Genomic DNA, 21,645 nt, shown 5'->3' with positions numbered 1-21,645 from the left:
GCAGGCTGGTGGCCCAACTTCAAGGAGGGAGGAGGAAGGTCCTAGGACCGACCCAGGAACTCGCCCTTCCCTAGGCGCGCGAGGCGGGCTTTGCAGGGCGCAGGGGCTCCTTGGAAGGACCAGCCCGGCAGCGGAGCCGAGCCGAGCCGAGCCGCGGAAAGCCCACAGCGCGTCAGCGGGCGTGCGCTCCCGGGAGCGCGGCGGCCGGCGCGCGGGGCCGCGTGTGGAGGAGCGCGAGGCTGACGAGCGAGTTTCCCCCCCCCCACGACACACCCAGCCGCGCCGCCCGCGACTCTTTTCTCCCCCTTGAACTTCAAGAGCCACAACCACGAAACGGCAGAACCCCTCCTCCTCCTCCCCCGGGTGTGAGGGAAAGCGAAACCCCATCCACACTCCCAGCAGCAAACACCCCCCCCACACACACACACACACCGCCGCCGCCGCCGCCTCTCCCCCGCGAAGCCTGAGGGCAGCTCCTGGGCAGGAGCGCGCGAGCCCGTAGGCGCGGCCCCGCGACGCCTCGCACCTGCCAGGCTCGCTCACGCGGGAAAAGTTTGCGCGGGCGCGCGCCGTGGCGGCCGAGCGTGGGACGGGCGGGCGCGCGCAGCGGCCGTCAGATCGCTCGCGCCGCACAGGAGAGAGAGAGAGGGAGGAGGGTGCGCGCGCGCGCGGCGGCCCAGAGAGAGTTGGCGCGTGTGCGCGAGCGTAGTCTCCGTGCTTCGCTCGGGCCGCGCGACGCACACACACACACACACACACACACACACACACACAGCAAAGTCCCCGCCTCCCTCTTCTCGAAATCAAAGGTTTGGGGAGTCCTCCAGCCAATAAGGCGGCCCCCCCGCCAGCCAGCCCGAGCTGGTGCGCTGAGAGGACGAGCGCGCGGGAGGAGCGGGCACGCGCGAGGCGAGCAAGCGTCCATTCACCTCAGCGGCGGCGCGGCGCGGAGAGAGGGCACGGGCGGGCGGGCGGGCGGGCGGGCCCGGCTTGATCTTTCACCTGCCGGAGCCGCGCGCGCGCCCGTGCGGGAGGCGGTGCCGTGGAGGTCCTGCCAATCACCTCGGCGCCTGGCAGCGCCCGGTCGCTCCCGCCCGCCCGCCCGCCCGCTCCCTCCTGCCAAACTGTTACCCTGAGTGTTACCGTCAGGAGCAATGACATCAGGATTTTAAAACAACTTGTTATTCGGGGAGTAATCAGTTGCAATTAGGCATTAATTAAGTATTATGAAAGTTGATTATTTAAGTGAATTCGGCTTTCGACTCTCCGACTATGGTGAGTACCGGGAGCGGGCGGGGGAGGGCCGGGGCTGGGCGCTCTTGGAGACCCCCCCTCTCCCCTCCCCTCCGCGCCCCGGGTACGGGCGGCGGGACGGGAAGAGGGGCTTCTCAGCCTCGCAGGCCAGATCCCCAGCAGGATCGCGACCACTGGCAGTTTCTGTTTTAATTTAAGGAACTCCGAGCTGCCGGGAGCGTGCGGGCCCGGAGCGTGAGAGCGAACGGCAGGCACGGAGCAAAACTTTCCCCGCCGCCGCCGCCGCCGCCGCCGCCGCCGCCCGGCCCCGGCCCCGGCCCCGGCCCTGGCCTGGCCTGGCGCCCACTCCCCGACCCGGGATGCTGCGCCGGGGGCCCGCCGGGGAGGGACAGCGGGCGGGCGGGGACGGGGAACCTGCGAGACACTAAACAGATTCTTTTCCTCTCTTCTCTTTTTCATGACGTTCCTCGTAGAGTTTGGGACCAAGGAGCGGAGAATGGATCTTGGAACAGGTACCCGGCCGGTGGGAACCCACGGGAGTCTCTTTCACTTTTCTTTCGGTTCTTTTACGGAAGTTATTATTTTTAGCCCAATGAGCAAGCAAGCTGAGCAGAGGGGTGAGGGTCTGGGCTGCGGTCCTTTGGCTCGCCCTGCTTTATGGATGGTGATATTGTTTTTTTGTTTGTTTGTTTTGTTTTGTTCTTTCTTGGTTTCTTGCCTAGTGACTGTGACTAATTTGATGTTTGTCATTATGAAAGAATAGAGAGGACAGGGACCTGGTGGGGGGGGCACCCAGAAAGAGGATTAGGGGTTTTTGTGGGGGGTTTTGTTCTCCTTGGGTTTTGGGGTGCAACTCCGTCTCCCTCCCTCCCTCCCTCCCCCCCCCTCTCTCTCTATATATATATATACACATACACACACACTTTTCCCTTTGCAAAAATCTCTCTCTCTCTCTCTCTCTCTGTGTGTGTGTGTGTGTGTGTGTATGTGTGTGTGTGGCTATAGGGTGTGTGTTTTTATTTTGTTAGTGGGGGGTGGTTTAGTTTTTGAAAGCAGCGTCCTGTTGGGAAAGGTGGTTAGTCTGGTTTCGGGGCGACTGTCTCAAGGTAAAGGAATTTAATTTATTTGGGACAAGGCTGTGTCGTATGATCAAGCTGCTTATTATGGCTAATGAGTGTTTTTCACCTGAGAATCTGTGGGCTGAGGCGGCTGTTATCAGTTCAAAGTGAGGGGCCCAGGACTCTCTCCCAGTCCCCTTTTTAGCCCCCACCCTGGGAGATGATGGTAGACCAGACCAAAGACTACATTAAGGCATCTGAGTGTGAGGAGCCTGGTATGGGGCTGGGGTCAGACTCTAGGCATCAGATCACCGGCCTGGGGCAGAATTTAACCTGAGAACTGCCTGCTTTACTGGTTTAAATCTATTTCATTAACCTGAACCCAGTGAGGCTTGCCTTAGTTCTTCAGCATTCCGCCAAACCCCTTCCATTGGAACAGAGATTTTGGTCAGTATCTCCACACCCCAGGGTGTCAAAAGGAGCTTTCTTCTAAGTGTCTTAAAAGAAAAGCAAACAGGTTGATAACTCACCAGAACTGATCTCTGATTCTTTTTCATTTGGGGAAGCAAAGTGGGTATTAGTGACTGTCAGAATTGATGTTAGACTTGTCCAAGTTCATGGCATCATCCTGTGGGACCAAAGAGCTGACAGGTGGCCATCTGAGGTCAAAGGGAAATAAGCTGAGAAGGTATGAGCAGCAGGGGACAGGGAGAGATGTGTATTGTGGGGTTCAAGGGCCTTTATAGAACTCCTGGTCTATGGACAGGTGTGATCTAGGCTAATGGGATGGGAAGGCCCTCAGGACCTCTGTGCCCAGGAAGGGTGTGACGCCCCCTGCTGGAAAAGTGGTGAAGGTGTCTGAGGCTACTGCTGCCACCCTGCCACACCCTGCCCTCCACACCCACAGAGAACCAGCCCGCCCCCACCTCTAATCAGGTGTCTCATCACCACCCTCCAAGGCCACGCCCCCTTTCTTCGGAAATGAGGGCCCCCACCCATCCCAGTCAAAAAACAGACCTCAGAGACCGGCCAGGCGTTTGGCACCACCCCCTACCTGGCACAAGCCATTACTCAGCTGGAAGGCGGATCTTACTCTGTCTTCCTTCTGACCTGGGTGCTGATTGGAGCAGGCGCCCATCCTGCCATGCCAGTCCCTCCTAGGCTGCCTTGGAGGCACCACTCCACAGCCCTTCTGTGGAGTGTCATGACAGCAGGACAGTAGGCAAGTGGCAGTCTCCTGTGGCATCTCACGGGAGTTACTGGTCTTCACACTCCAGGGACAGGCTCTGGAAACTTTTCCTAGAAGCCAGAAGGGCCAGGAGGTCAGCTGAGGCAAAGCACTCTCAGTGTGCCCCAGGTCTGGATTGTGGCCACACAGAGAGGGGAGGTCCAGGGTGTTAAAAGTTTTCTTTCCTGGAGGACTCATCTGGTGATACCATCCACCTCTTTCTCTCAACTTGAAAGTTTCACTTCATTTCAGAACTTCAGAAGAAAAAGGTTTTCCACACTTTCCAAAAATAGGAAGCAGATGGAACCTTCTTTCATTCCCTAAACCTGTTACTGGGCCCTGTCCTGTATTCTCATCTTAAGGAGCTGAAAGTGTCTCCATTGACCTCCTTGATGTGCAAGGGATATTCCAAGGCTTGAGGCTGCTGCAGTGTAGGACTCTCTTCTTTTGGGAGTTCTCCAAGTAGCTCTAGATGAGGGCCTGTTAGTACAATGCTGGAGATGCAAACCTCAGAGTTGACAGAACCAGGGACCTCCAACAACTGTTGGATGGTGGGTCAACTGTCCCCTCCAGCCTCGGACACATCGAGGTCCTGAAACACCCTGGCTGTAAGTAATTCAGTAGCACAGGAGAATCGAAGTACTCAGGAGGAGACAGCAGGACCTCAAGACCCTCAGAGGCTATGAAGACCCCTTTTCCTCTACCATAGTTCAGCCAAGGGCTGGATCAATCTGGACGTCTTTAGCAATAAAAAATGCCGATGTCGTCCTAATTCACCAGGCCCCGAGATGACAGCAAATTTACATTTTTTAATTAAACTAGCAGCCAGTTTTTATGAGAGGGGGTTGGGTTATGCAAATCAAATGGTTGTGTACGGAAGATTAGGAGAGTTTGGGAATAAATTCCACAAATGCTAATAAAAAAAAAAAAAGGAAAGAGAGAGAGAGAGGGAGGGAGGGAGGAGAGAGAGGAAGAGAGGAGGACATAGTTCCATTAGGCCCTTTTAGAGTGATTTCCCTGGGGGAGGGAGCTGGAGGGGGGAGGGGATCAGGGAGGAAGCTTTTAGACACAGGTAAATCCATCCTATACTTGGGAAGCTCCCCAGGATTAGCCTCCCACCCCCACCCTAGGCTGATTCCTGGGCCTGGACATGCTGGAAACCAAGGCTGTGTAAGAGCAGTGGAACTGAGAAAGAACTTGCACTTGATTATTTGCGACCTGCCTGAAATGCCCCTCTCCCCAGAGGAGCTTCAGAAGGGGGACTGTTTTGTAGAGGATCCAAGGTAGGCTGTACTGGGGAAAGGGCCAAATCAGCTAGAAGGCAAATTCAAAGCAATGGCCACAGAGCACAGTGTTAAGCCGGTGAGGGGCAGCAGTGCCTACCATAGCACTATGACTTTGGTCTTATTATTCAGACAAGTCATTGAGGGCACTCAATGTCATTCTCTGTCTCCTTTTCCCACTGGGTCTCCAGGCCAGGATGCTCTTTCATTGTAGGCATTGTGCATTGGCCCAGCCTTCAGCAGTATGGAGGCCAGGAAGGGTGAGGTCAAGGCAACTGAAGAGTAGGCTCCTAGCGTGATTCTTGGACTTTCCTGGTAGCCATGATTTTTGAATGCACACAGTCTAGTCAGGAGGAGAATGGCAACAAACTAACTTCTCCCAGTGGTGTCTAACTCCAAGCTGCAAAGAACTTGGCTTCCCAAGCTTAGTCCCTGTGGCATGTGTGTCAGCCCATAGAACTGAGACACAGGTTTAAAGCCAGGTATGATCAGAACTAGAGAGACTTCTAGAATCTTGCTAGCTCTGGTCGCATTAAACCCCACATGTGCCAAGGAATAGGCTTGTACTGCTTCTGGAAAGATCTGGTGCAAGATTGAAGTAAAGCAAATTGCCCTCGGTTTTCCTTCTCAGAGCCTATACTTGGCCATATATACCCACTCAACCAGTCTAAGCTGGGGCTGGCCCCTGGAGCCAGGTTGGGCACCGGTTTTGCCAGTCTTCTGCAGAGGGGTAGGTACACTGCTGCCATCTTGGCAGGAAGGAGCCATCAGAGCCAAGGACAGCATGGGCTATCTTGGAAGTAGTGAGTTTCCTGGTACCATTCAGATAGGCTGGCTATGTACCCAGCAGTGGCATGGGAGACACTTAAGCATCAGATGACCTTTAAGGTTTTTGGTTCTCTGATTCCCACCTTGTTCAGGGGGGCAGGTGCCCAAGGAAAGGTAACGTGAATGTGGTAAGAAGAACGTCCCGGGTCTTCTCCTTGACAGTCAGCCAGCTCTGGACTGTGAGGTAGTTGTGAATGAGCTCTGTCGCTCCAGTTCTAAGGAAGCAACACAGAAGATAACAGATCCATCATGGGCATTTTTCTCCACAGAGGCAGGTCTGGAAGGTTCTCTCAGGAAACTCCAACCCAGGCCTTGTTCCCTGGTAGAGACCAGCCTTGAACTCTTGAGAGGCACAGGAAACAGCGTTAGTCAGTCTCTCTCCCAGTCTCCCTGGCACTGCCAAGCCTCCCTACCCCCATGGCAAGGGAATCTGGCTGAGTTGCAACTTGAGTTTTTATGATGGAAAAATAAAATAAATGGAGGCACCTTTGCAGGGCTGAGTCACGGCAGCAGCATCTCCTCATTAAAGCCGCTGCCCCTGGCTTATGTTCCTGCCCACAGCCCAGGCAGGGAATTGGGTGGGGCTCTTGGCTTTTTTTCCCCCTGGACCCTGCCAGGTCAATGGTGTATCCTTACCTTTCCATCATCATCAGCTGGCCTGCCCTTCTTAGAGGGTTCAGGCCATCCCTCAGTCACCAGCCCCAGACCCCAAGGTACAGCATCTCACTGCTCTCCCCGAGCTGATTTTCAAACTGTGCTTGACTGACCGCTCTGGCTACTGCCACTATAGATGCCCTTTTCCCCTGCTATGCCTCTTCCTTCTCTCCCCTTCTTCCTCCTCCTTTTATTTTTCTTGGTCCTCATCTTCAGAGAGGGAAGAAAGCTGCTTTGAAGTAATTACTATCTGTGGATCCCCAAGATGAACAGCAGCACCCAGGTCAGGGTCCCACAAGAGTAGAAAGGGCCTGAGGGCCAGTGGACCTGGAGTGTGGTGGAGGATCGATCAGACAGACTGCCTCACTGGGCACTTAGGAAAGATGGCTGGCAGGTAGTCCAGTTATACATGTGTCTGACCTATATCTTAAACTTTAAGCTCTCAGAACTCATGTCCCCTGTCAGGGAAGAACCCCTGGGCATGTGGTGAACCTGTAATTCAGTGAGTCTCTGGGAAGCTGTCTTGCTCTTGGAGGTCCAGAAGCACAGGCTTCCTAGTCTCCCCAGTTTAAAGGCCTACACAACAAAGAAGAGAGAGAACTGGGGTCCCATCACAGTAGGTGGAAGGGCCCAGAAGTGAGGACAAGGATCTTCATGAAGGAGTGGCCTTACAGAGGTACTCCCACTACTCAAGTCTTCTAGATTCTTCTCCCAGGCCTCTCGTCTCACCTGTGAGAGCAGCTTCTCTCTTCCATTGTGCAACCACATTTTTCTGCTTTTCTTTTTGCCAGGCCACCCAGCTTAGACAGGCAGGCCCTTCCTACACATCTTGCCCCCACACACCTTTCCAGCCTCACACCCAGTTGGCCCTAGGAAGAGATAAGAGATAAGAGGCTGGCTTGGGCCTGCTGTTCTGACAATCCAGTTATATTCCTGACATTGGTGTGCCAAGGCAGTGCTCATACTCATATGCCCGGGTCCCCAGGAGGCCAAAGCAAAGGGCCTTGTTTTCTTATGCTACTGCAACTCCTAATGTCGACCATTAAACATGACCATTAACTGCTGTGTTGGCATTTCCTCCCAGTGCTTGGGATGGTGCTGGGGCTTATGCCTTCCCACCCAAAGTACCAGTACCATGGATTGGTGGAGGCGTTTCTTCCCCAAGTACCTGCCCAGCTTCTGAGTGAGGAAGGAGGAGGAAGGCAGGAAATGTTGGATGATTCCCTTGGGAGCTTGGCTTTAGCTCCTCAAGAGGTTCTAGAGCCTGGTTTACAAAAAGAAATAGGGCTGGGAGCAGGGATGATGGAGAGGCCAGGACATAAGGACAGCAGCTACTAGCTACAACTAGTATACAACAGGGCTAGGGCCTTGGATTGTGAGGCCAAGCTGCTGCCTAGGGAAACAGTGAGGTGTGAGTTTCTCTTCTACTCCCTTCCTGGTCCATTTCCCCAACTTACCCTCCTGCTGAACAGACCTCAAGACTGCATGTCTGTTCTTTAGGCCAGGATCCCTTCAGATCATTGTCTGATTCAGTGCAGGCAGAAAGGCCAGGGAAAAAAAAAGAAACAGCTGAGATTGCCACAGTTTCAGATCTCTGCTCCACATTGGGCTTTGGTCTGCCTCTGAGTTGCTGTGAGATCTGTTCTTATAGCAACCCATAAGTCCGCCCTCTGGGGCCTTCTCTGCCCCATAAACCCTGCCAGGGCCCTAAAAGCTTGGCTGCTGCAACGCCGTCCTAAAGCCTTATCTTGTGGTCTCCTGGAATGAATGAGGCTAGGCCACTGCCTGATTTGGGGAAAAACAGGAAGAGGAGAAACTTTGTGGCTGCAAAGACCAGGAATTTCCACAAGGAACCTTCCAGTGTTGGGTTTTTCTTCAAGGGTGCTATCCTTGAATTAAGGGCCCCTGGATGAGAATGTACTGTATGAGAATGAGAGATTGGAGAGGCCAAGCAAAGCTTAGGCAAGCAAAGCCAAAGGCAGTGGAAGGACAGGGTCATCTACAAGGCTAGCAGAGAGACTGCTAGAGGTCTGCATTGCCATGCCCAGACCAGTGACTCCCTCCTTGCCATGTAAGAGCCCAAAGCCATAGCAAGCCAAGGGCCCTGGATTGACCAAGTGGTCTTCTGACCAGCAGGGGTCGCCCCACTGTATTTGCCCCAGTCCTTTCAGGGACCTGGCGGTGCAGGTAGGCCAGGTTCAGGTCTTCGGGCTCTGTGTAGGAGAAGGCTAGCCTGCTCTCCCCACTTTCAGAGGTTCCTTAGCTGAGTTTGTTTTGCCAGGGTGACCTGTTTAATCATCTCATTTTCTGGTGGCCGTTTATTCCTCGTTTCCACGGTTACGGCCCCATTAAGGGGAGAAGCAATAAGGCAGCGAGTCAAACAGGTAATAAAAACATTAAAGCCCATGTGCACAGAGAGAGGACGGGGCGGGGGCGGGGGGGAAGGGGCTCAGTGAGGTGAGACGGTCCAGGGAGCAGCTGAGGTAGGAGGCCAGGGCCAGGCTGCCTAGCCTTGATCTGGAGAAGCTACTTTCCCCAGAGCCAGTATTCAACTAAGTCCCCAGCAGTCCCCTGGGCAACAGGCGGTATATTGGAGGTAAAACCGGAAGGAACAAAGTGAGAGCGAGAGTGACCAAAGCTCCCCCAGAACTGTCCTCCACTAGTTGTCTGACCTGTTTCTAGGCTCCGCCTCATCTTCACAGGGCAGGGGGTGGGGGCTGATTTCTGACAATGTTTGGAGCTCTAGAATTTTTTTCCTGCCAACTTTATCAGAAAGCATATTTGTGGTGAGTGGTGCTAACAGGGCCAGTCTGGTGAGTAAATATTCCTGGTGTGGATGACTCTGTGACCTTGAGAAGGAAGAGCATAGCAATAAGGAGCCAAGGGCATTCGGGAAGAAGAGGACCAAGAGGCCAGGAGCTCCTGTCCTGGGTGGGAGACCCTTCCTGGGAAAGGGTCAGATGGTAGGGAGAAGGCCAAATTTGTTGCCAGCAGTGGTCAAACTCAAGTGATACACAGCTCAGGCTGGTTATATGACTTGTCCTAGGTAGATGAGCCAGGAACCCCTGTAGTGCCCACAGAGAAGTTGGTGGCCTATCTCTCAAGGACTCCCTTCATCTCTTAAATAGAAGCTGAAAAGCTACAACAGAAGTCAGCTTCTTGCCCAGCTCTGGGCAGGGCCACATGCATCTTTCCTAGTTTCCCCTCCCGCTTCAGTGAGAGTCTACACTGGAGAGAGAAGCACCAGGAAGAGTGGGTATGGCATCAGAATAGCTGTGTCTATGTGTTCTGGGACAACCACTTCTGCTGTGGAGCTCAGGGTCATTGCTTAGAGAGCACCAAAGACCAGGGCCAGCTCAAGTGCATCTCTGTGTTGGTGAGGAGCCTGCCTTCTTTTTCTCTCCCATACTGTGATCCCTTGCAAATTCACAGAGGCCTGTGTGTCTCTGATTATTAATTTCAAAGTTGATTCTGCTTTGTGAGGGAAGAAAGAAGGTATGGGGAATGGGGAAACCCTTTGGCTGGGAACTGTGCCTTGGGAATGGGCCTAGATGAGTTAATATTCCGATCAAACAATTAAAAATAGAAAATGCTCCCGTGGCACCAGCTGCCGAAGCTCTCGGCAACTGTCACCAGCGGATTCAGGGGGCAGGTGGTGCTGGAAGGAGCTTCTCCACAAACAGCAGATTTCAGAGATCACAATATGCCCACTGCCTTCCCAGGGCCCAGGACAGGGCTTGGGGCTCTGAGTCCTTTGACCTTCCTCAAGGGCCAGAGCAGGTCCTGTGCAGCCTCAGGACTGCCCCTCTCCCCTCCAGGGCCTGGCTACTGCGGTGAAGTCATCGCCAGATGCCTTGGTAATTGCTTTAAGAATCCAACTTAAAGTAAGATGAAAACTTATATTCCTCGGTGAGGAGTAATTTGCCATCTAATAGTAAATTAATGAAAGGATTATAGCAGGCGGCCTGGCTGGGAGGCGTTTTCATCTGATAAATCCAAGGTCTCAGGCCCACCAGTTCTGGAAGCTTCCACGCTGCAGGCCAGGCCCCCCTCCTGAGGTCTTCTTGGGCTGCACCATGGTCTGTTCAGATAGAGGATCTTTTCCACATGTGCTCAGGGTTCCACTCAATGACAAGGTCCAGCTTTCAAACACCCCAGTAGAAGAGGCTCAGATCTGACTCCCAGGGGCATGAGAAGGCCCAAGTTGTCAGTTCCTCTGAGAAGGAACCTTGCAGTTACTATAGACTCTGGGCAGAGTGTCCACCTGTCAGAACAATGTAGGCAGCATTGTGATGACCTCAAGGTAAGGTGATCAGCTATCCGAGTTTACAAGAGCTTGAAAGACCCACTTTCTGTGAATCCTCTGGGCCCCAGGCAAACCAGGACAGTTAATAAGCCTTAACGGAGACCTAAAGGGTAGGCTACTTGGCATGGTCCCTCCCTCTGGGTCCTGGAGAACACAGGAACCTCCAAAACTAAATATGTCCTGTCTAGAGAGGTGACTTACAAGAGGCTCCATCTGAGATTAGCCTGCCCTGGCCAAGGCTTGCCCCATGGGCTGCAGCATTTAGGTTAGTGGATGTGTTGTCTCTTGCACACAGGTAGGACAGGGCACTGCCTGGAAACCTGAGGGGCTAGAAAAGAGCATGCAGTTGTGACCTCATCTCTTTAACATGAGGCCTGTCTCCCAAGGGATCATAGCTAAGCTGAGACTTCTGGAAAGGATGTGGGCTACATAACCCTCTTTCCCAGCATTTGAGAGGCAGAGGTAAAAGGATCATTGTGAGCTCAAGGCCACCCTGAGACTACATACTGAATTCCAGGTCAGCCTGGGCTAGAGCAAGACCCTGCCTCAAGGGGGGGGGGACTCCCAAATTTATGTAGCACCTTCCTTCTGAGAGATTCAGAGAATGTCCTACCTAAAATCCTTCTTGCTCCATTAGAAAAAGACTAGGAATTGTCCTGTTTCACAAGTAGGAGGGCTGGGGATGTGGTTTAAGGCCAGCACTTACCTAGAATAGGAAAGGCCCTGGGTTCTGTTCCCAACACTGGGGATGGGAGGGACAGAAAACACAGATGGGAAAACAGGAGGCCTGGAGACACTGTGGGTTTGCTCCCAAGGGCCAGGAGACAGACATGGTGTGCAGCTTCCTTGCTGGGGTGAAGTGAGTTTCCCTGAGGACTGCTGTACGTGGCAACATTGAGGGATGCTGAGAAGCTTACAGTTCTGGGTACTTACTGTGCTGTCTAGCCCATGTCCTGAGTGACTTTGGGTTTCAGGTACATCTCATGTGTCACCAGTGAACACTTCCTTGGGCCCGCCCTGCAATGTAGTGGTTGATGCAAATACATACTAAGCTTTTGCAGGAAGGCCTCCTTTGCTTCTAAGAAAGGGGCTCTCCCCTTGTCTACAGGGAGGGCTGTCGTAGTGGGACACTGGCTCGTCACTTGTGAAATGGAAGTGAGCAGATTGGACCAGTGCTGTGTCTTCCTTGAAGACAGGTCTGTGAGAAGATAGACTTTGTGGGAAGGGCTGATGGGCTGCTTCCCCTGACTCATTGAGAGACCAGTACAGTCAACTTAGGAACAGGATGCCACTCGCCTCTGTTGCCACTGGAAGTGATAGGGCTACCTTGGAAACTGCACAATGGAAACTGACTTCTTTGCAGACAGCTGTCCCTCGGAGTGGACCTTAGCCTAGAGCCTGAACTGGGTTGCCCTATCTTTGCTTATGGGGTCCTGAGAGAACCTAACTTTTTTTCCAGAGTTAGCCATGCTGCTGTGGTACAGGCAGTAAGGAGAAGCCCAATGTTCTTGGGGAGACCTGTGGTGCTCGAGTAACCTATCACCCCTTGTACTTCATATCCATTCCACCAGAGGAAGATGGTAGGGAGAAGTAAGGCTGAAAATTCCTAGTCTAAACAACCCAGGAAAGTGTGCTCAGAGAGGGAGCCTAGCCAAAGCCAGACGGTATGATTGGATCAGAGACAAGAAGGGGTGGGGGGACAGGACAGAATGGTGGATGTTATGTGGCAGTTGATGTTCAAATCCCATGCCCTCCTTTGGCTTACCTTTCTTATCCCTGGGCCAGGGCAGCAGGTGGAATAGCCTGGAAGGCAAGAGGTGGCAGTCAACCAGGCAGTATCCACCTCAGCCACAGCAAATTCACCATCCCACACCAGCCAGTGAGGTCATGGTCCTCTGAATAGGAAGGGTCATTCTGGGGTCCTTGGGAGGTCTGCAGATGCAGCGGAAGGGAGATAGCTCCTCCTCCAAAACCCAACCAGGACTAAGAGCCCTGGAGAAGGAAACTGGATGTTTTCAGTTTCCAGGTCCCTCAGGGGCCCAGGGGCAGATTGAGACAAACTCCTTGCAGGGAAGGTGTTAACAAACAGCAGGTGATTAAACATGACAAGCGGTGACATTTCTGTTCAGGGTTCTGAGTCCCGGCAAAGCCAAGAATGAAGCTATAAACCCTGACATTTTGTGTTATGCACTGAGAGGTTTTTAATAGACCTCACTACCTCTTCCCCAGTCAACTTCTCTCCCTCTTCACCACCCCCATCATATTCACTGCCCCACGAAGCCCCCTTCCAACCCAGTCGGTCTGGCCTCCAGGGACTTTCTGGACCTTCAGATTCCCTGGCCTGATCCTCAGACCCCTCTGCACCTGCAAAGCCTGGCTGGACACTGCCTTCTAGCCCCTCTTTCCCCCTCGGCTCTTTGATCTTTTCTGTTGCCCCTCTGTAAGCCCCCTTGCCTCCCTCCCATCTTTCACTCTCTCACCTCCTTTTTTTGGGTCCTGATCTCACAAGCCTATCCCTTAGCTGCGGCTGTCCCAGTTGTCTGGGACAGCAGGTGGCTGTCCCTATGCCCTCTTTGTGCTCATAACATTTCCAGACAGACTTAAGAGCGGGTATAGAGAGATTGTGGAGCTTGCTATGGGATTTTCCCCCATCTTTTTTTTTTCAATCCCCTTTTCTCCTTTTTCGGACAAGGACAGGAGGCATAGGGAGAGAACTGCGCTTCACTGCAAACAGTTGCTGGGTTTATTGAGAAAGGACTGGCCGGCAACAGTTGTTTCTCTCACAGAGAAATGCTGAGAACAACTGGGGCCTCCTTTGTTCTCCAGGCAGAGTCCTTCAAAGGGCATTTGGAGGTGAGCTCAGAGCTCAAGAGGGCAAGAGACCCAGGATATCAGCTTAGTCCTATCCCGAGAGCCCCCAGAGTTACTACCCTAACAGACAGGGAAGGTTCCTAGAGCCAGACAGGGTCTGGTACAGAAGTCAGGCCACTCCCTGGTTCTCCACACTGCCCTAGTGAACTCCAAAAGCACTTAGCTTTCTGTGTTCCTTCAGTAAATATTTATTAGTCCTGACACCACTGAACAGAAATCCTGTCCCAAGGATGTCTTGGTCTAGCAAGGTAGATAGATAATGAGTTGAGTTACTACAGAAGAACTGCAGGCAGGACCAGGGCTCAGTGAGAGCGCTGATGGAGGAGATGATCCAGAGGGTTTCCCACAGGAAGTGACATTGCCACTGGAGCCCCTAGGGGATGCATAAGGCTGGCCCTGAGTTGAGAGAAAGGCCAGATGCTGAAGGCCTGAGGGGGAGGCAGATGCTGCCTAGCATGGAATAGAATGTGGGTGTGCTTTAATCTCTGGGATCCTAACTTGCTTTTCCATCTACCTTTGTACCTGTATCCCCTAAGCCAGGCATGGCTCACCCTGTCCCAGGAGACAACACTCAGGAAGTCAACAAGTGCCCATAGACCAGAACCATGCTGCCCTTCCTGAGTTCCTTTGGTAATGACTCATGGATAAGGGGCAATAGAGAGGGTATAGGCCTGCACAGAGGGCCTGGTACAGGAAGAGAGGGAACCGGGAGAGCCTCATGTTTGCATCTCCCTCCTTGACTCCACCTGCTGACCTCAGGGCTCTTGGTAGGAGCAGGTAGACTCCAGGATCCTCCCAAACTCTCGATCACATGCATTCTCCATTGTTGTCAAGCTGTGTGTCATCCTTTTTAGACTCTCAGAACTCAGACCACCATGCTCCCAGGATCTCTAGGGTCAAAGGAGACAGTGCCAATAGGGACTCAGGATATACTTAAGAAATTCTGCAAACCGGAAGCAGAAGGGCTCTGTTAATAACACCTTAGTGCATGACCAAAGATGAGCCTACAGATGAAATCATGAGCTTCTGACGTCCAGAAAGACAGGTCCCAGAGGTTGAAGTTCAGTTCCTCATCTACCAGGATCTGTCCTCATTTCCCAGTGGTGTTCAGCCATAGCCAGGGAGAGCCATAAGGCCTGCTACCTGGAAGGGTCTCGTGAAGGCCATGGAGGGCTTCTCCTCCACCTCACTCCACCTTTGCCCAGGGGCCTAGCACACCCTACTGCCACATTGGTACCCTAAGGGAGATCAAGCTGGCTTTCTGTCCCAAGTGAAATAGAAAGGGTCCAGGGCAGAGACTTAGCCATCACTCCTCCTCCCCATCCCACCCACCTTTCTCCCAGGCTTGACCCGATTCCCTTAATTCCACCCCTCTTCATCTACTTCCCAGAGTCCAGTTGGATCCTAAAGAGCCCTACTTGGTAATTGGTCTGAGGGTGTTGTGGAGAGAAGAGGGGAGGGGCATCCTAGAGCCAGGACTTGGCCCACTGCCCCTTAGATCCAGAGCCAGGTTTTACTGTAATCCCTACATCCTGTTGCAGATCCTTAATCTATGGGAGCCCAGGTTGGGCTGAACCCTGTGGTGACACTCAGGGCTGCAGCGTGGAAAACCTGAAGTGGAGCTTCTGGAGCTGGGGTTGGGGCTGCGAGCATGAGGCAGGTGGAGGGGAGGAGAAGGGAGCCAGCACAGCACCGGATGTGGACAGAGCCCAGACCTACCACCCACCAACCAGGCTGGGGGTGGAGGAGCAGCTGCTACAGGCTGGGAACTGGGCTATGGGAGGAGGGTTCAGGTGGGCCCCCAGTAGAATACTAGTCTGTGGGGGCTGCTGTGTTGCCTTATACCACTGAGACAGCTGGCCCCACAGTGGCTCCAACAGTGGGCAGCAACTCCAGCTGGGAATCAGCAGAGGGAACCCTGGGTGATGTTGATTCCAGGGTCTATACGGACCTGCCACATTCCAAGACTGAAAGTATTCCTGCTGTGCTGGAGTTCCTTGGTAGGACAGAGGCCCAGAAGACCTGTCTGCTGTGGGTTTTGGCAGCCAGGGCCAGAGGCTGTACTGGGAAGCAGCAGAGAAGGGAGACCCCAGGATCAACCATTCATCTCCTCAGAAGCAGAGGACCTGGGCCAGAGCTCTATGCCCAGCTGGCCCCTCAGTTCAATCCAGCCCTGCAGAATCCTGGGGAAGAGTTAGGGCACAGAGAGGAGGGCACCCCACCTGAACTTTCAGTCCCAGGTGCAACAGTGGAGAAGAACGAAGGCACACACAGAGGCCAGAGAACAGAGCCAAGGGTGGGATGGCTGGCAGCGGGTGGGCAGACGGGCGTCTGTCCTGCCAGGGGCCAGGGCTGGCTCTGCAGACAGCCTCTTTTCTATATGGAAATGAAGAATTTAGGCTAATGGAGCTCAACCATCTCTAATTTTGCGATGGCAGGAGGATTTTGATTGAAAGTAATTAAGCAAGCTAGCTGTAAAATTAATTAAAGCAAAAGGGGGGGATTTTTTATTGGATTGGATAGCGATATAGCGTCTGTCAGGCGGGGGACGGATGGGGGTGACCTGAATCCTCTGCCCTCCCCCCTCCCACTCGGGACGTTTATGTCACTTTAATCTCCTTACAGCGGCTGCTGTGCATTTGTTTGAAATAATCAAGGAAATATGGTCAGAAATTGTCAGCTTTCAGATCTAATTTACCTGACGGCCCCTGCGCGAGCCGGCGCGGCCTGGGGAGCGAGCGTGCGTGAGCGGGTGGGGGAGCTGAGTGGGCTCCAAGCACACTGGGCTCTTCAGTCCATGCCTAGGATTCGGGTACCTTGCAAGGGGATGGAAGGGTACTGCCTGGCCTGTGGGAACCTCTCTAGGCTTTGCCCCTTTCTGAAACAGACACTCCCACCCACCCCCACCCACCTGCTGCCTCTTCTTCACATTGTAACCAGCTTTAGGGTTTAGGGAATATAGGATTAGGGAGGTGACTGTAATTCCTTATTCCAGATGGCTGACAACTGCTAAACCCCTCCACCAGGGCCAGTTTTAAAAATACTCCTAAATTAGTCCCCTCATGTCCTCATCGTTGGCCTCAGTAAGGAGATTGAGGTGTGGTGTAAGGGGCTGTAGGGAGGGTAAGGTGGTGCTACTTTCCATAGCACCCTCTGCCACAAGCTGCCCTTCCACCCACCTCTCCTAGGGCCATGCTTCTTCTATCCTGAGCCTCTGTGTCCAGGCCCTTTTCCTAATTTCAGGATAGTGCTTGCCCTACTTCCTTTTCACAGCACACAACTCACAAGGACTAGGGGATCTTAGTCCCTGTAACAGGAAGACCCTCTCCTACCATCACACAGTCCCACCTCCCATTTCCAGTAGATAAGCCAGGACACAGAGACAGCCTTGACTCTGTCCTTGCAGAGTTAGGTGCCTGACTTCCAGGCCTTGTGCTCTGTACCCCAGAGGCTCTGCTGGCCCCGGAGCAGTCTCCAAGGCTGTAGAAAGTTCCACTTTAAACAGAAAGTGGCAGCAGCTTGATTAGCTGGGCATGAGAAAGCTTAACATGGGAATTGGGACCTTTGATCTATCTGGTACTGAGTAGTGAGTGACCTGTGCTTTCTCCAGATCTCTCCATCTCTCAGGCCTCAGTCCCCTTCTAGTTCTAAAGTTCTATGCAGATCTAAGGCAGCCTCCACCCTGGTAACGGTTCCCATGGGTGGAGGGCACTGGGCGACCTGAGTGTAGGTTTCCCTCCCCTCAGGAGCTCCTTGTCCAGCCTGAGCTCCTTGCCTATACCTCTGGGACAAGAAGAGTTGAAGGTTCTAGAAATAGCCTATTAGGATGAGCAGCAGCTCCCCATCTGCCCACTATAGGACATATTCCTTAGAAGGACTCTGTCCCCATCTGCCTTCCTCAGTACCACTCAGACCTCCTCTGCCTTGCCTTTCCACAGTGCTTTCCCTGCTCTTGAAGCTGACTCCTACTCCCAGCCCAGCTCTGGGGCAGGGTGACTCAGTCAGCCTCCTCCAGCAGTGAGGGAGGGTGAGCGCCCGTCGTTCTCAGCCTGACTCCTGATGGAGCATGGCAGCTGGAGGCTGGGGAAGCATCTGCCCCTTTGATGCTCTCTCTGCTTCGACCTCCACTTTCCCCCATCATGAGTCATTTGACAGTGGGTATGAGGCCTGATGAGCTCCACCCAGGAAAAGGGACAGAAAAACTTCTGGCTTCCCTGCAGGTCCTAGGGCATAGGTGTCACTGAGGTCTTTAGGACTAGAAACAGAGCCCCTACCCTTTGTGCCCATCAGCTGCTCATGAGATGGGAGGTTAGAGAGAGTCTGGCCCCAGCCCATTCTCTCATCTCTATGCATGCTCACAGCTGATCTATTCAGCCTGAGCCTTTGGGCAGGAAGGGACCAGCCCAGGGTCCTGCACCAGGCAAGGCCTAGAAGGGGCAGTTGGCCTTAGGCAAGGGCCTTGTTTCTGAGCTTGATGTCAGTCTAGGACTGCTTATGGTAAGTGCCAAGGTGGAGGGAGGCTCCCAAAGCAGGCCTAGGCAGGCTGGCACACTGAGGCACAGAAGCCCACGAGGAGGGAGATTTCTTGCTAAAGGGGAAGAGTGATCTCCTCATGGTCTCCTGGCATCCTTGAGATCACTTGTGACCTAGGGGGGAAAGCATTTGCTGTGGATGCTGTACCAAAATCCACTTTTAGAATGAATCCTATGTGATGAAGAGAGAACTTTGATTCTACAGTGGCTGTCCTTCCAGAGGAAGGACAGGGATGGGTGGTAGCAAGTAAGGCAACAAGACAGCCTGTGTGCACTGGGCTTGTAAGGATTGAGAACAGCTCTGGGTGAACATGTACTTCCCTTATAGCAGTGATGGAAAAGGGGGAAAGTAGGAGTGAAACTTGGGGCCTAAAGGTCAAGGCCAGCCCAGCAGTACCTTGATGTCAATCACCTGGTCCCCAAGGCTTTCAGGAAAAGAAGCATTAAGGTTAGCTTCCTCAACCCAGCCCCCTCCCCAGCTGAGTGCACAGTGACTCTGCCTTGCTGTAGAGCCAGGAGTCTGCGCCTCTTATGTGGAACTCAAGGCAGGGAGAAAGACATGGTGGAGATAAGTGGCCCCAGGGTGCTCTGGTTTTGGCTAGCTCCCTGCAAACTTTGGGCATGAAAATTTCCCAGTGGGAGTCTCCCTGACCTAGCTAGATAGGTGCTTTCTCTTCTTAGTTGGAGCCTGGCACAAGTTAGACTAGCTGGTCTGCCTTTCCCAGAACAGCAAGAAGAAAGCTTTTCCCCTGAGTCCTTACTCATCTTTAAAATAAGGGCCAGTGCATTTAGGAGAGTTCCTGGGTTGACCTGGCCAGAGGAGCTGGAAGTGGGGGTAACTTACTTAAGTGGGAGAGAAGCCCAGAGTGGCAGGGGTCCAGCCAGGGCCTTCAAGCTTCTCCTGGCCAGGTCCTTGCTGGAGTTGGCTAGATGTAACCAGACATTAGGCTTCCAGAAGTGCCTGAGGCCAGGCTGGGCACTGCCATTCTCCCACCTGGTCTCACAAAGTCCCCCATCCCTCTTGTGTCATTCTTTCTCCTCTGCCCCTTTGTGCCTATCCTGCTACCTCAGACCATCATTCCTTCCCTCCAGTCTAATCTCGACTTCTCACCCATCAGGCCTCAAGTATCCCTGGCCCAACCCTGGCCCGTCCTCTGTCCCCCCTGCTTCATAGTCACATTTTGCTGCCAGCGCAGGGCACTGAAAAAACTGCTGGCACTGCCAAAAACCCTGTGTGCGCTATGACTCCCCAAACATCCCTTTATTTTTATTGTTCTGTTAATTACTGTTTAAACTTTAATAAGTCACTTCGTCAGGAGGGGGGACCTGCCGTGAGCTTTTCTGTGCAAACATGGGCCGGGAGTGACTCGGGTGTAATATAACCCTTTATGCGATGTGGGAATGTTTAGATTGTAACAGAAACTTGTTATTTTAATGACAGTTGGGGGGATTTGCACAGAAAAGAGAGAGGGGTGCTCGCTCCCCTTCATCTCCACCAAGGGCTTGGGGTGGCCTGGCCTCTCCAGGGTCCATCCCTTTCTGCTACAGCAGGGGGTTCAGGAAACCATGGGGCCCTTCTTGGCTGCTCACTGGGCAGCTACTAATGGAGCTGAGCTGGCAGACTGGCTCAGAGGGGGGCTTTCTGGGATTGGAGAGCCTCATCAGGAAAGGCACAAGAGGAAAGTCCAGCTTCTGCTGATGGGGTGTCTCTAGAGGCCCTGGCACTTCTTCGATCCCTGGGCAGAGACAGGCAGGGCCATGTGAGGCTAGACTGTACACTTTACTGCTTCTGCAGTTACTGAGAAGGGGGCTTTGCCCACGGCTATCACGGAGCATAGTGGCGGGTACCATGTGCTCAGCACCTCTGCACCAGACACATCATCCCTTCAACACCCTGCATTTCAGATGAGGCTCAAGGAAACTTGTTTAAAGTGGCAAATGTTTAAAGGGGACCAAATCTCTGGCTTGGGTTGTTTTCTTTGGATGTTGCCAAAGCCCTTTTGCTGAGTGTCGTCTTAGAAGGTCGCATACCATCCTGCAAGGAGTGGGAGCTCAGGCCCCACTCTGGGACCTGAGATGGTTCTGTCAGTTGGTAGGGGGAATTGGGCAGGATCACCCCTCAGGTCATTCCCATCATAGAGGAGTGAGGAGGTGAAGTTAGGATCATCCTGAATTCCAGGGAAAAGGTCACCAGCCACCTTTCTCACATGACTGGTTTCCATTTCCAATGCCTAGGGTGAGGGTGAGGGTGAGAGGGAAGGGGATGGCAGCTGCTGCTCCAGTCCTAGAGTCACTTCTGCCACATGCCTACTTCCAGAGTAGGGACATCTTGGAAGACATCTTGCTCTAAGCATTTGTGGAGTTTCTACCAGGATTTCAGGACACCTTAGAGCCTATTTCCTTGCTGGTCCATCTGTCTGTCCAGCTCTGTACATAGCCCACCTCTGTACCAGGTTCTGGAGAAATGGAACCCAGTGCTCACCCTCAAGGGCCAGCATCTCCTTGGCTGCTGATAGTGAAGGGGCCTCAGGGAAGATCAAGACCAAGGGGGTCCTGCTTCCATCCCAGGCCAGCAGGGTCCAAACCAGCAGAGGAGTGAGACCTCTTGCATTCTGGGGTTTGCCTGTTCTGCTCTGGCTGCCTCTCACTGAGGGCACCACAGGAAGCTAGCCCTGTCCTGTTCCCTAGCTCCTGCTGAGCAGATCAAGGCCAGAGGTTCAGGCCTCGGTTGCCCTCCGGCTGAAGGGAGAGCCCCCCAGATGGTGGCCATAGCGTGGGCCACAAATCGCTGAGGTTTTCCTTTTCCGAGAAGCGCGTTTCCCTAAATTGTCTTTGACTGCGTGCATGGGTAATGAAAGTTTATGCCCTTGTTAGAAGGACAGGCGGCCAGTTCCAGTTAGAACTGGGGCTGTCTCCCTGCCAGCCCCCTCCCCAACAGGAGAGAGAGCATGAGCTGTGTGTGTGTGTGCCCCTGCGCACGCCTGTACACCCCCCCCACACACACACAAACACCCTCTCCTCCCCAGTGGATGAGAAGGCTGTTAGGGGAAGAGAGAAGGGACAGAAAAAAAAGAAAAAAAATTTCCATATTTGTGTAAGTTGCTTTAAAAGCATTTTATCATGTCATAAAAAAAGGGAAAGTACTCTCAGAAATTGATCCTCTCCTCCAGCCCATTGGACAGAAGGACGTTGGGATGTTAATGGCCATCCTGCTCCAGGGTGGCTTATTAAAAAATTTATACATAAATGCTTAAAATTGCATAAATTATTTAAAAAAACCAACAAAGTAAGCAATTTGAATTCCCTCTTTTCCTCCCCTTCACTTGGTTCCCCCTTTCCCAGCCCCTCCTCAGGGCCCTCTTGGTCCCAAGGCTCCTGTCCCCTCCTCAGGGCATTCCCCCTTTTCTCCACTTCCCCACTGCACTGTACCCCAGGACGCAGTGTCTGCCCTGCCCTCCTCGGGGGTTTCCCTGCCTCACCCACAAATTAATGAAACAGCCAACCCACTACCAAACACTCACATGCACACGCGCTAATAAAAACACCACTAATAATGCCCCAAATCGCGAAATTAAATATTAAGGCCAAAGGAGGCGGACGTGGAACGGAGCTGCCGCCACCACCGTAGCTG

At 53.2% G+C, this 21,645-nt stretch overlaps 1 protein-coding gene across 1 annotated transcript in view; it reads left to right on the top strand.

Annotated features, from left to right (window-relative positions):
* The first annotated feature begins 1,136 nt into the window (after positions 1–1,136).
* Positions 1,137–21,645, top strand: part of Casz1 (castor zinc finger 1) — a 51,762-nt gene continuing 31,253 nt past the window's right edge. Inside the window, 2 exon segments of the mRNA XM_045148609.1 lie at positions 1,137–1,275; positions 1,728–1,766. Coding sequence (XP_045004544.1) covers positions 1,227–1,275; positions 1,728–1,766 — 88 coding nt within the window. The 5' untranslated portion in view covers positions 1,137–1,226.

This window comes from Jaculus jaculus, chromosome 5 (genome assembly GCF_020740685.1).
Source record: "Jaculus jaculus isolate mJacJac1 chromosome 5, mJacJac1.mat.Y.cur, whole genome shotgun sequence".
Taxonomy (NCBI): domain Eukaryota; kingdom Metazoa; phylum Chordata; class Mammalia; order Rodentia; family Dipodidae; genus Jaculus; species Jaculus jaculus.
The sequence above is the reverse complement of the archived record's forward strand: the minus strand, read 5'-3'. Positions and strand labels throughout refer to the sequence as shown.